Source organism: Chinchilla lanigera, unplaced genomic scaffold (assembly GCF_000276665.1).
Source record: "Chinchilla lanigera isolate Chin_1 unplaced genomic scaffold, ChiLan1.0 scaffold00058, whole genome shotgun sequence".
Classification (NCBI taxonomy): Eukaryota; Metazoa; Chordata; class Mammalia; order Rodentia; family Chinchillidae; genus Chinchilla; species Chinchilla lanigera.
Window position 1 is genome coordinate 8,938,799 of NW_004955459.1, and position 13,258 is coordinate 8,952,056.

General features: G+C 51.9%; 1 protein-coding gene across 1 annotated transcript in view; it reads right to left on the reverse strand.

Moving 5' to 3' along the window:
- Gli2 (GLI family zinc finger 2) overlaps positions 1-13,258 on the reverse strand; it is a gene marked incomplete in the record, with an annotated part of 231,756 nt that overhangs the window by 45,882 nt on the left and 172,616 nt on the right. The window contains 1 exon segment of the mRNA XM_013521092.1: positions 7,119-7,224. Within this exon segment, the coding sequence (XP_013376546.1) occupies positions 7,119-7,224 (106 nt within the window).

Genomic DNA, 13,258 nt, shown 5'->3' on the forward strand with positions numbered 1-13,258 from the left:
TCCTGGCCAAGTGATGAGTGGGAAGGAGTGGGGGTGGAACGGGGTGTTGCTGGTGGCCTTGGACTTGCTTCATCTGCCCGCTGGGGCCCAGGGCAGCACTGGGCAGACCCAGAAGAGCCATCAGAACCAGGCCTTCTCCAGGTGACCTGGGTATCTGGGAGCTGAGCGCTGCTGAGCTGAACTTTCTGGAAAGACCCCCCTGAAGCCACCCATGGTGGGAGTAAGAAGTGGTTGTCTGGGAGTAGGGGTGTGGGGGAGGAGGAGGCTTTCAGCAAAGGAGGGGTTCACTAGATTCTCCAGGGGCCTGGGTTTAAAGCGAGAGGAAGGCCTGTGGGGATGGTGGGCGAGACCCAGCGCAACTCCTCCACAGTGAGCATTCTCCAACTCAGCCCCGCCTGCCAAAGTGCTGTGTGGAATTTCCTTTCCTGCATGCCTGTCACGAGTAGATGGATAATCCCAAATAGTTTAGATAAATCTCCTTTCCTCTCCTCTGCAGATGTGTCCATTAGTGTGTGTTCTAAAAGGTCCCTTCCTCCTAGAGGCCTCTCACTGGAACAGGGGTGACCCCAAGAAGTCGGGGGTAGCCCTGAGGGCTGGGGCTGGGCTGGGGGAGAGGCGGACTTCCTTGCTGATGAATGCTTCCTGCCCCTGGTTTTCTTTCTCTGGGCTCCCCAGCACCCTCCCGTAGGCCACTCTGTAACTGCCCACTTTTTCCTCTTTTCCAACCAGACCAGGAGGTCTCTGTGGGGAACAAGACTTTGAGCCATGTCCCCAGCTCCTGGCACCTGCTAGTGTGTCGCAGGCTCTGGGTGTTTCCCCTGCCGAGGGAAGCAGTAACTTCACTCTTTCTACACCAGTGGTCCTCAATCTCTTTGGCTCTAGGGACCAGTTTTATGGAAGGGAATTTTTCCACAGATGTGGGGAGATGGTTTTGGGAAGATTTTAAGGAGCACGAAACGTAGATCCGCACACTCGTGGTTGTCACAAGCTTCAGTGCCCTTGGGAAACTCTAACACCACCAAGGATCTAACAGGAGGTGGAGCTCAGGTGGTAACTCCAGTGGTGGGAGCGGCTATGAATACAGGTGAAGTTCCTTCCGCTGGCCCACCGCACACACGCTGCTGTGAGGCTGGAGACTCCTATCCCACACTAACAGGGCTGGCTGCGGGAATGACCCTGGGCCTTTTCAAAGCATAGGAGTTCAGGGACTTCCCTCAGTGTGCACTGATGGAGACTGGCAGGGTGCCACCAAGGGACCGGACACAGGGGAATTCAGTAACAGTGAACTGGACTGAAAAGTGAACGTATTTGGGCACCAGCATCCACGCCCAGGCCTGGTGCAGTCTAGGAGGGTTCTATCTCAAGGCTATCCATCTACTCACCTATGCCTGAAACTTTACTGTTAGTGATTAATTCCTTTGGGATGGCGTTTTTTCTCTTTCCATGCTCACACACAGGCCTAGCACACTGAAGCCTTGAGAAGTGCACTGAGATCCTCTCTGAGCACCATCAGCATAGGGAAGGACTTAGGCTTTGGGATCAGGCCTCGCCTGGATGCAGTGACCCTGGGAGCCATTACACCCTGGCAACCTCCAGTGCCTTCCTCTTCTATGAGCAAGAAGGGCACCACCCACCTTACCAGGAAAGATTAAATATGCACCACCAGGCCAGTACCCTGCAGAGTCACAGCCAAACGTGCACGCTGTTCCCCAGACTTTGTGTAAGTGGCTTTCTCCACTGAAATACCAGAGACAGTCAGCTGAGGAGGAGGAAAGGAGTGTTTCGCTCACAGTGTCAGCAGCTTCCGTCCACAGTCACTTTGGATCAGAACATCAGGGTGGAGTGTGTAGAAGAGGAGGTATGGTCACCTCATGGCAACCAAGAAGCAAAGTCAGAGACAAAAGGGGCTGGGGTCCCAAAGTCCCCTCCGGGAGCATCACCTGGGGACGCACCTCCCTCCTAGGTTTCCCAACTTCTAACAGCACTGTCAGATAGTGGCCATGCCTTTATCAAGCAGGTCTTTTGGGACATGCCAGATCCATACTGCAGCACATCGCATGTGACTGGCTTATCTATTCCTTACAGCAATTCCACAAGGGGTACTTGTCACGTTCCCATTTTAAAGAAAGGGATACTGAGGCTCTTGGTGGGGAATCAACCAGCACAAGAATATAAAGAGAACAAATGGTACAGAAAGTATTTAAAGCTCAGTCCTACCCAGTTCTGCCTCTATCCTGTAGGCATATGGTAGGAAATGTCCCCAAGATCCCCAAGAGGCAAAAGAAAGATAAGAGGGACACCTTCTCACCCTGCAGGACTTCCGGACACAGCCTTTCCAAACAGCCATGCACACACCCTGTTCCCCCTCGCAGATCCTCCCCCACATCATGCCTAGATTCCCGGCTCCTCATTGGTCCCTGCTCTTAGCTGACCACACCGGCTCTCTGCGGCCTGGAGCCAGGCAGCTCCCCTTCTGGAGGAGCTGGTGTGCAGCAAGATCAAAGAACAGGTCAGCTTATCAGACACGCTCCCCATTAAACTTTTACAGGCCACATTTCATTATAAATGAGCGCCTGTCCCATGCAGCCACGTGCGTTCCTGATGCTTGGAAGACAAAGCCCTTAGAGGTGGGGGAGAAGGCAGTAAGAGCGGCCCTCTACGGCCACACTGCCCAGGGTTCAAATCCTAGCTGTGCTGCCTACTAGGAAGGCACTGCTGGACAGGCAGTCAGCCTTTGCTTCCTCAGCCTTCCCAGTTAGGAGCAGTGAGTCGTAGTGCTGCCGTCCTTGCAGAGTGGCGGCACTACCTAAGCCCAGGAGATGGGCCAGCCTGACATCCTTGGGCTTACACTGGGCAAGGGGCCTGACAGATCTCTCAGGGTTGTGCCCACCACAGTGAGCTACGGTGTTGCTCAGCCTCAAGCAGCCATAGGAGGAGGACTGCTGCCAACACCCAGCCTAGACCTGGCCCTCTGTGCTCCCTCTCTGCCTGCTGTTCATTGCTTTGAAGAAGTCAGTGGCCAGCCACTCCAGATTTTAAGAGTGATTTCTTGAGGACAATATGGCAATGTGGGCGGACCTACAGGAGGAAGAGGCACGAGGTCCCTAGTGGGCGACCCTGGGCCACCTTGCATCTCAGCCTAGGAGCCAGATAGACATGCCCTTTGGAAGTCTCCTGCATCTGTCCACAAGGCTCTGAAAAGCAGCATGCATGTTTGCTGAAGGAGGAGGAGGCTCCTTGAGAAACACAAACAAAGCCAACCCGCTATGAATTGTGAACTGGGGTACTGAGGCAGGAATCAAGAAGAAAATGTCCAAATTTCTTCCTGCCCAACCATGCATCCTTGACAAACAGCTGAGGACAGAGTCATGAGGGCCTAGGACAGTTGTTAATGAATCAAGGGCTCAGCAGGCAGCTGTGTTTATTACTCTCCTGACACTCGGTGCAGTCTTAATGGAAAACGGACCTTGGAAAAAGTTACCTTCAAGTCACCCCAGACTGAGAAGGTCCGTGAGCTCATCCCACCAACAGCAAGTAAGACACATCTTTAAGTAAGACATAGCAGCCTGGGGCTAAACATCCCCATTAATATGCACTTGCTGGGGCAAGTATGGACTCAGGTGTTCACAACTACTCTTACAGGGGCCTCTGGGTAATGTGCACTCTATGTGACCAACTGTGCAGATGACGGGAGGCTGAGGACCCCATTGCCCACAGCTGGTGCTCCCAATGTTTCCTTAACATACCTGGTGGGCCAGTATGCTCACTTTATGTAAGTTGATAGCTACAACCCAGAGCCATCTGTCCCTTGCAAGATCGCTGTTCAATCTCTGTCCAGCAGGTAGCCTTGGGTTGTGACTGCCAATGCCATACAAGCCCAGTACAGCTCAGGATCAAGGGAGCTGCCATGAGCAGTTAGCAGGGATCTGGTCTAGAATCCTGGGAGGTGTCAGGGTCGTCAGAGATCAGGGATGCAGCCAGATCACAGAAGAGAGGAGGGCACAGTGCTGCTGCGGCTATTCCCACCCTATATGCTCCCTGATTTCTGCAAGCTGAGCTATGAAGAGATTCAGGCCAATGTGGAGGGCCTCATCTGTGACTGGGACAAAGACACCCACTGAAACCGAATGTTATCAGTGATAGATGTGACACGTGAGCCCTACAACTCCAGGAAGCCAGCACACAGCTCTGGGTTTTTCCCTGGGTCTCAAATAAGCAGTGTGGCCTACAGTGACTCCCAAACCCTGGGCTGTGGGTACCTGTAAATAAACAGATCCTCAGCCCTCACCCTTGTCTGAAAGAACTGGAACATCTTGGGCCAGGGTATGAATGGCATCTTTAAGGTACAACCAGGCTGTTCAGATTTGTAGTCAAACTTGGGAGCTGCTGCATGGCACATTTTCTATAAGCAGCAGGCTGTTGGATTTGGTTTTCTTGGAAGCCCCAAAGCTGGCAGGGCAGAGATGCACCCAGCAAGGAACCCTGAGAGTTGAGGTCCATCCAGCTTCCTAAACCAGGAGTATGACCTCTTCCTACCTGCTAGGTCACGTGTTAATCCTAGCCTACATCAGCCTGGACTCCTCATTTCAATGACATGGAGGTCTCTCGCTGGGGACCCTCCTACACCATGCTCAGCCATGTTCCCCACAACACCTTGGCAAGACTATTTCCAAGAGGCAGAGCCAGGAGTGATCCAACATGCTTCTCTCTCCCATTAGCACCACAGACTATGGAGGGGTTGCAGGTGGTGCTTGACCACATTTACAGCTAGCCTTTTCTTCTTGCCCTTGGTACAGGCTCTTGGAGACCCAGCAACATGTCCTCATGGGACTCACAAGAGATTCCTGACTCACTTGTGGCCCCATCACATACCAAAGATGCTGTACTATGGGTCCACACACGACCAGTTCTTTTTCTGGAGCCACATGGGCATCAGGAAGCTATGTGAGCCCTGGTGTGGGCTTGCACCTTAAGATGACTAGGAAAGGTCTTTCTGCAGAGGGGCAAGGCGTGGATGTGTAGGGAAGCCATCCAGCTGGGGTAGAGTACGTGGTGTCCCACACTAAACTCCATGCTCTGCCTCTCCCTATGAGCAGTTAGCCTGCCACGGCTCCGCTTCTGCCAGAGCCACTAGGATACACTGGCAGGTCTATACGCCACGCTTCCTGCCCATCTCCTGACAATCCTGCAGCTCCCTAGAAAATAAATTGACCATCCCTTCCACTCCTAGATGGCAAAGGAGGAAATCGAGATTCTTCCGCTGGGGAGAAGATTTCCTTTCTCCTATCTCAACAGTACCTTTTCAGCTCCATTTCCCATCTTCCAGTGCCACAGTGGGACACTGATAGTCCAACCGGACAGTTTCCTGAGGAAGTGCCACAGCCTGCCACACATGTCCTTTGGCCTGCAATAAACTGCCTTCTTCAACACATAACAATAGCTAACACCTACTGAGTGCTTCCAAATGACTCTATATGCATTGCCCACACTGTCCTATTTCATTCTCATATAACTGTAGACCATGTTATCTGGAATATGTCAATGGACAGCTCCTTTACTGATGAGAAGACCGAGGTTTGTTGATTCACATCCATCAGCCCTACCATAGCTGTGTGTTCCACACTGGGTTCAAGTGTAGACAGCAAGGCAGGGCTGAAACAATGGCAGCTCTATAGCTACTGTACCTTGACTGAGGTACCACAGGGAGTGGGGGGTGTCAGGGGATGTCAGCCCACACCTTGCACACACCAGGTGCTCTATCCTGGAACTGTCAGGTGCACTCATGGGCAAGCCGTGCAACGTGGCCCTGTGACTCAAGCAGCAGGCACAGGCTTAGATTCTGCTGACAAGAGATGACACTGCACCTCATTTGCTGTGCAACATTTGTGTAATGAGACACATTTGGTGCCGGCAAGGAGAGCAGGCTACGCCGAGGGCTTGATGGATCGGGGTGCTCCAGTGGGCTGCAACCACATTAATCACAGAAGCCGCAGCCACGGTGCCATTTTTCACAGAGGTTTTGTCCTGGTTCCCACTGGGTGCAGACAGGAAAAGCAGCGGGATTTTCATAGCCCAAGGCCATCCCAGAAGCCCTTGCCACATCCCCCTTTGGCCTGGTGGGAACTGATAGTCCCGAGGACACTGTGAAGCTGCTGAAGTCCACCGCAGCAGGACACTGCTCTATGACCCCATGCTGCTACCTTTCAGTGGGGAGTGAGCGGAGGAATCCTGTCTTGGCTGGGGAGCACAGCTGTGCCTGAGAGTCTGGCCTCCTCAGCCTTCACAGAAGCCAGCAGGTCCACTTGGCCCGAGCAACCTGCAGAAGCCATTGCGTCTCTCTGAGCATCCACGTCTATAGCTGCAAGCCTGAGCCTCCACCCCATCTCCCAGGGCAATCAGGGAGGTTAACTGATGGGGCACCAGGCTCCAGTGTGGACCTGAGCGGATTATCAGCGTGCCTTGTTGTAGTCTATGGGAGAAGCCAGAGTCCTCCAAGGAGCCGAAGATGGATCCCAAGAGGGTTCTCATCCTAATCCCTGGAACCTGTGAGTGTTCTTTTAATGGCAAAGGTACATTGCAGAGGTGGTTATGTTCAGAATATGAAGAAGGAGAAATGATCCTAGGTAGCTGGGTGGGCCCTACAAGCAATCGCAGGTGTCCTGATAAGAAAGTTAGCATCACTTCATGTTCAAGTCCTTAGAGAGGGTGACCATACCATATAGGGGCCCTTGAGATAGGAAAAGGGTCTCTCTGAGTTACTCTGCTGGAACAGCATATACCGAAGGACATCTTCCTTAACAGTTTCTTGGGTCTGAATGGGATTCGCTTCATGGGCAGGTAAAGATCCTGCAATCTCATATGGACTCCCCCAGGGAGCCTAGCACCCTAGAAGTGGCAAAGGAAGTGAGCCAAGCGTCCTTAGGAGGAACGGGGGTGTGGCTGGTGTGCACAGGTCACAAACTCTCGCACTCCTGGGGGTGCCTGCTCAGTGTGTGCCCGCTTGCTTGGGACAACACATACCAGAGACTCCAAAAAGACAGATGGGGGAGGCAGAGTGGCCAAGGCTGCTGGTGGGCCTCCCCGGTAACAGGTGAGGTCAAGCACAGGGCAGGACTTACCCATGTACGCTGTGGACAGAGTGAGGCTCGTAATGGTACCTTCCCTCCTGGTGTCGCATGTCAATCGGCAAGGGTGCATGGAACGGTGGCAAGAGGTGCTGCGGCACTGCACAGGGGGAGAAAGAAGAGAAACTTCAAAAACTTTCCCCTCCCTCAAAAAGCAATTTTCAAAGGGCTTTAAGCTCGATGAATTTCTGAGCAAGAGTAGCCAGGACAAGGGGCTCTGCAGTGCCTGGGCTATCACACACCCACGAAGGGGAATGAATAAATAATCAAAGTCAGCCCGAGAATCCTACATCTTCCACATAAAAGATCCCCAACCGCGCTCTTGACAAAGACAAGCAGCTAAGCGCTCTTTGAACTCAGGGAGATTACAGGCAGGGCCATGAAACCAGGCTCAGCCCGCAAATCAGGGCCGACAGAGCTGACAGGCTCCAACTCTGCTGGCTTCTACCCACCCCAGCCTCGGCTGCGTGTGGCTCCAGCAGCACCAGGTAACAGTGTCGGGAGCAGTGGTGTACCCAGGCTGGAGATGTTTACCCAGAGCCATCTGCGAAGGCAGGGCCTGGCAGCCTCAGGGAGCCCAAATCCCACCAAACTGCCCGTTCTGTCTCGTGGGCCGCTTTGAGCGGACACCTATGTGATCTGTTAATTCTCCAGCTCTTAATATTAATTATGGACCCTGCGCACGCTGGCAGCGCCTCCAGGACTGAAAACGCCAACACGTGCGTGTCAGTTTCCAGAGCTGAGTCAGCCTCCTGTCTCCATTTGGCCTGCTTTCAACAAATCATCGTGATAATTGTAGGATGCTCTTTGCTTATTAAAAAAAATGCCTGAGTACCCTGGAGGCAAACATAATTATAGGCTTTAGAAAACAGGGCTCTTTAAAAAGTAGTTAGACTGGGAAAAAGCCTAAGAAGTGGAGAGTTCTCAATCAACTCTCCCTCAGTCTGCAGGCCACAGGATGGGGGAAGCAGTGTCGAGTCTGGCTTTCTAAATAACTGAAAGATACAATGTGTTTGTTTTTTACATTCATCCAGGTTAGCTGATGGTGAGGCTTACTAGAAAATGCATTAAAATAAGACTACCTTGCTGCGTGTGGTGAGCACATCTGTAATCCAGCACTCAGGAGGCTGGGGCAGGAGAACTGCTATCGACTACAGTGCGTTCAAAGCCAGCCCAAACTAAATAGTGATCAGCTGTCTCAAAAAAAAAAAAAATACTAAATAAATAAAGGGTACCATTCTTGGAGATTCTAACCCTGGACTGTAAATACTACGAGCTTTCTTTTTTTGTATTGTAGTAAAACATACCAAATATAAAATTTACCATTTAAACCTTTCTATTTTTTGGCAGTACTAGAGCTCAAACCCAAGGCTCTACACATGCTGGGAGCCTCTCTACCCCCGGCTCTTTTTTATTTTGAGACAGGGTCTTGCTAAATTGCCCAGGCTAGCCTTGAACTTGCAAACCTCCTGTCTCAGCCTCACAAGTAGCTGGGATTACAGGTGTGCTCGACCACATCAGCTCATTTTAAGCACGTTTAAGCACACAGTTGAACAGCATTATGCACAGTAACATTGCGCCATCAACCATTTCAGACCTTTTTCATCACTGCCAGCGGAATGCATCCCATTCCATGACATCCACTATTCCACTCTGTGCTCTCGGGGTGGAATCCTATAGTACTTGTCCGGCTTATTCACTTAGCATACATCTGTACTCCAGGTTCACCCAAGCTGTGGCGTGTATCACAACTTCCTTCCTTCGTCAGACAGAATGCGATTCCACGGACTGCCTGGATCACATTTTGTTTATCCACTCATCTGCCAACCCACCCTCGGCTTGGACATGATGATTTCTCAGTGGGAGGAAACTTTACCCCCAAAACCTTAACTTTAATTTGTACATATTCAATTTTATCTTCATAAGTCCAAATTATGGCACTTCTATAGGGACTAAAAAGAAAGCAAATCTTCCTCTGATGAAATCCATTTGCCAAATCCAGCTTCAAAGAGGAACGGGCTGGCAGACAGGATGGTAGGCACTCAACCCACCCTCTAGCCTGGCTGCCCTTCTGGAGCTGCCGACGGCGGCATGACCACCTTTTTCCCGGGCCCCAGACCTCTTAACAGGTGGATGAGACAGGATGGCCAAGTGCTCTTTTTTTTTTTTTTTTTTTTGGTTTTTCTCTGGTACCGGGAACCGAACTCACGACCTTGCGCTTGCCAGGCAGGCGCTTTTGCCGCTGAGCTAAATCCCCAGCCCCGGCCAAGTGCTCTTGAGTATGGTGGCCTCTGGGACTCAGAGATGCTTGCCAGCTGCAGGTTTGGGTCAAATGTCTGTACCTCTCTGAGTCTCTGTGCCTCTACAAATGGTAACAGTGACTATTACGTTGTTGCTGTGAAGATACAAGCAGTTCATGTGGAGGAGAGGCTTAACCAGAACCTGTGCAGATAAGGAACACTCAACAGGTGCTCTCCTGACAATGACAATTAGCACTGATATTTGGAGCTTCTGGAATCCATATCAAACTAGGAATATATGGCACAGAGGCAAAGGGATAAGCCATTCACACTCACAGCGACCTCTAAGGGAGGCTGAGGGCCCCAGGCTGGCCTGCCTATGGATGGAAAATGCCCAGACTTTCCCACATCCCAAAGAGCCAGCAGAAAAACAGCGTTCACTTTTCTAATTGTATAGGAAAGTGTCTTTTGATCCCAGCGCTGGGATGGAGCCCAGGGTCTCACACATGCTAGGCAAGCACTTTGCCACTGAGTTATACATCCTGCTCAGGAAAGTGCCTTTAAAAACAAAACATGACAAGAAAAGCCAGATTGCAGTTTTGCTAACAAAACATTGTTTTTGAATGTGCAGTATTTCTGAGTGTTTCCCTGCACCACCAGAAGCCTCCTGAAGCAGCCCAGACAGGTATTACTGTGCCCACTTGACAGATGCACACATGGAGGAGGCCAAGGGTGACTCAAGGTCATGCCCAAAGTTACAAGGCTAAAAACTAACAGAGCCAGGAGGAGAAACCAAGAATACTCCGAGGCAGTCCCACAGTGTCAGGTGATCTCCAGGGTCCTCCTGTCCCCACCTTGAGTTTATACTGCAGTTTCCAACCACACACAGCACAGCCTGTTCTTGGTGCCTTACAACCCCAGGAGGCTGCAGGGTTCCTGGCCTTCCCATGCCCAAGAGCCTGCTCCCCTGTGTACCCCTCTTCTCCCCAGTGTTGCTCTAACAGAGGATGAAGAGGGTGGCCCACTGCATCAGAGAGCCCAGATCACCCGAGGCCAGCTGGGAGCTGAGGGGTCATTCTGCTCAGGAGCTGGGATTCAGGCAACTCCAGACAGGTCTCAAGAGTCTAAACCTGAATGAGGGACTGCTGAGCTGGCCCTGCCACCCCACAGGACTGCGCTCTGTGTGTGTGCGTGTGTGTGTGTGTGTGTGTGTGTGTGTGTGCGTATGGCAGGGAGACAGTATATGTACAGGTACACATACACACATGGCACATATATGTGGGCTGTCTGCATATGGGCACATGTGTATATGTGTTGAGTGTGCCCGCATGTTGCATGTGCATTATCACATGGGGGTGCATGTGCACACGCTGGTGGAGGGCAAGGCTTCCAGAAAGAGCTGTGACAGACAGCCACTCAGAGGGTGCTGTTGCAGCTGGCTGCCTTCCTCTACTGCGGCGGGACCCTGATGCTCAGGGTGATGTAACTCTGCTTCCAGGTGAGCAAACACTGGGCAACAGCTGGCCAATTTCCCTGCCTCCCCCAAGATGCCTCACATAGCCTCTCTGAGCATAGCCAAAATCCTATACATCCTAGACCCTCAGCCAATCGCCCCACACAGACAGGCAGAGCCAGCAGGTTAGGGAAGCAGAAGGGGTCAAACCCAGGGACCGTAGACCCAGGCCCCTCTGCACAGCCTCAGAGGGAGACCCACCCACTCACAGCAACAGCAGTCGGCACAGGAGTCAGCCTGCACTCATTGACTCCGAAACGCATGCACACATTCGTTCACTGCTGTGTATCAAGAACTTGCTACGTGGAATTCCAGACTGGCCTCGTCACTAGATGGCCATGGGACTTTAGGGAAATTATGTCTCTGCCCTGGGTCCCACATTAGCCCTCTGTACTACAAGGTGTGGACTTAGAGTCCCTTCCTGACAGCACAGTCCTGCTGTCTGTGAATGGTCACTTGGCTGCAGACAGTGACACCCTGAGGCTTCCCCTGGGATCCCTGAACCAGGCATGGACAAAGGCTCAGGGAGCAGGTAACACCTCAACTTATGGCATTATATGTTTCAGTGACCCACCGGCTCTTCTAAATCTCACCAGTCCCAGTTATAGTCACCTCACACACACACACACACACACACACACACACACACTGGAGACCAACTTTTCACTCAAGCTGAACTGAAGGTGAGGGGTTAGCACTGGCTCATCTGAGGCCTCAGGATGTTTCAAACCAGCATAGGCTGCCCCCTCATGCCCCTAGTGGAAGCTACCAGAAGTGAATGCTGGGCAGAGGAGGAGGAAATGCTACCTTCACACTCAAGAGAAATCACTATAGCCAGAGGCCCCATCAGCACCCAAGGATCAAGAAGACAAACGTAAGAACAAGTGACATATTGAATCAGACCCTTCCACACAGTGTTTTTATTGTGGGCTTTTTTTTTTCCTCAAAAAAAAAAAAATCCAAACTAAATCATGTCCTTCCAGCAGGAGGGAAACACACACACACACACACACACACACACACCATATGCCATTTGAAAGACATGCTCTCTTTTTAAGTTTCGGAGCAAGAAACTCTAAGATGGGAATTGCCAATGGATCATCCCTCCCCTCTGAGAAAAACACATTTGTTTTTGATCCTACACAGAATGACAGACACCATGACAGGATGAGGGCGGTATGAGGGCTCTTTTCATGGAAACCCCAGAACTGTCCTGTGCTGGTTTAAACACCAAGGGTGCTTTGGGTGGTGGTCCTGGTGTGAGATTGTGAGGCAGGGTCCATGGGGCAATGGTCTCACTGGGTGAGAGAGCTGATAGTTGTAAGGAGAACCCTTTCCTGAGGGTCTAGCTCAAGTTAATGCCTCACTAATAAGGACTCTATTGAAGGACTGGGGGAGGATTGGGCTGGGGGGTCAGTGAGGAGCTCAGACAAAGACTCGGGGGAAACTGGGTCATGGAAACATGACCAAGCAGCTGTGTCAGCCACCAAGAGGAATTCTCCTTGGGTGAAGTCATGTGTTGCTACAACGAAGAGGCACTGTGCTGTGGGCTGAGCTCAGAGAGGCGGTCCCCTGTCCAGATGGGCCAGTGAGGAAATGCAACCACTTTCCAGGGGAGGCTGCCCAGGTTGGGGACACTCTGGTCCTCCAGGGTGTCTGGTCTCTAGAGAACAGCAGTCTACAGTTACTACAACCGCTTGATAAATTCCGCATCATGAAATTAGCTCAGAGCATGTAGCTGGGGTAGGTGGGGCCATCTGGGGCCAAGGAAGAAATGGATCTGTACAAGAGAAGTCCCACTGTCCAAGCACCGGTTGAGGGAAAGTGGGGACAGTTGGCTCTGAGGAGGCCTGGCCCTTGCACCATACTGGTCTGAGTTGTGGTGGGGCACAAATACATCTAAGTGCAGCCCAGGGGCTCTGGTAGGGTGACCAAGGTCAAGGCCAAAGCATGGGTCCCCAGCTTTCTTAGGCTCTTGGTCCATACTCCAAGGTCACCATGCAGGAGGCCAGAGCTGCAGCTGTGTCCATGCTCAGAGCACAGGAAGTGAGTAGGGGGCTGTGGTTCTGAATGGTGCCTCCCTGGCCTGAGAGTGGTGGCTCTGGGCATGGGGAGGTGCAGCAGTGATTAATGCTACTACTGGTGAGTGGTCCACATAGGTGCTCCAGTCTTGTGAGGGCGTGAATATCAGAGGGCAGTGACAGACTCACAAAGAGAGAAAAGTTTCTTTGGAGTAGATGTTCTGTGCACTCACCAGGCAGCTCTGATGTCAGAACCCCACGTCCCCATGCTGTATCTACCTACTACATCCAGGTGACCACTCTGATGACGGTGCATACCGCCACAGGCTCCAGGTCAGGAGACCTGAACCTCTGAGAGGT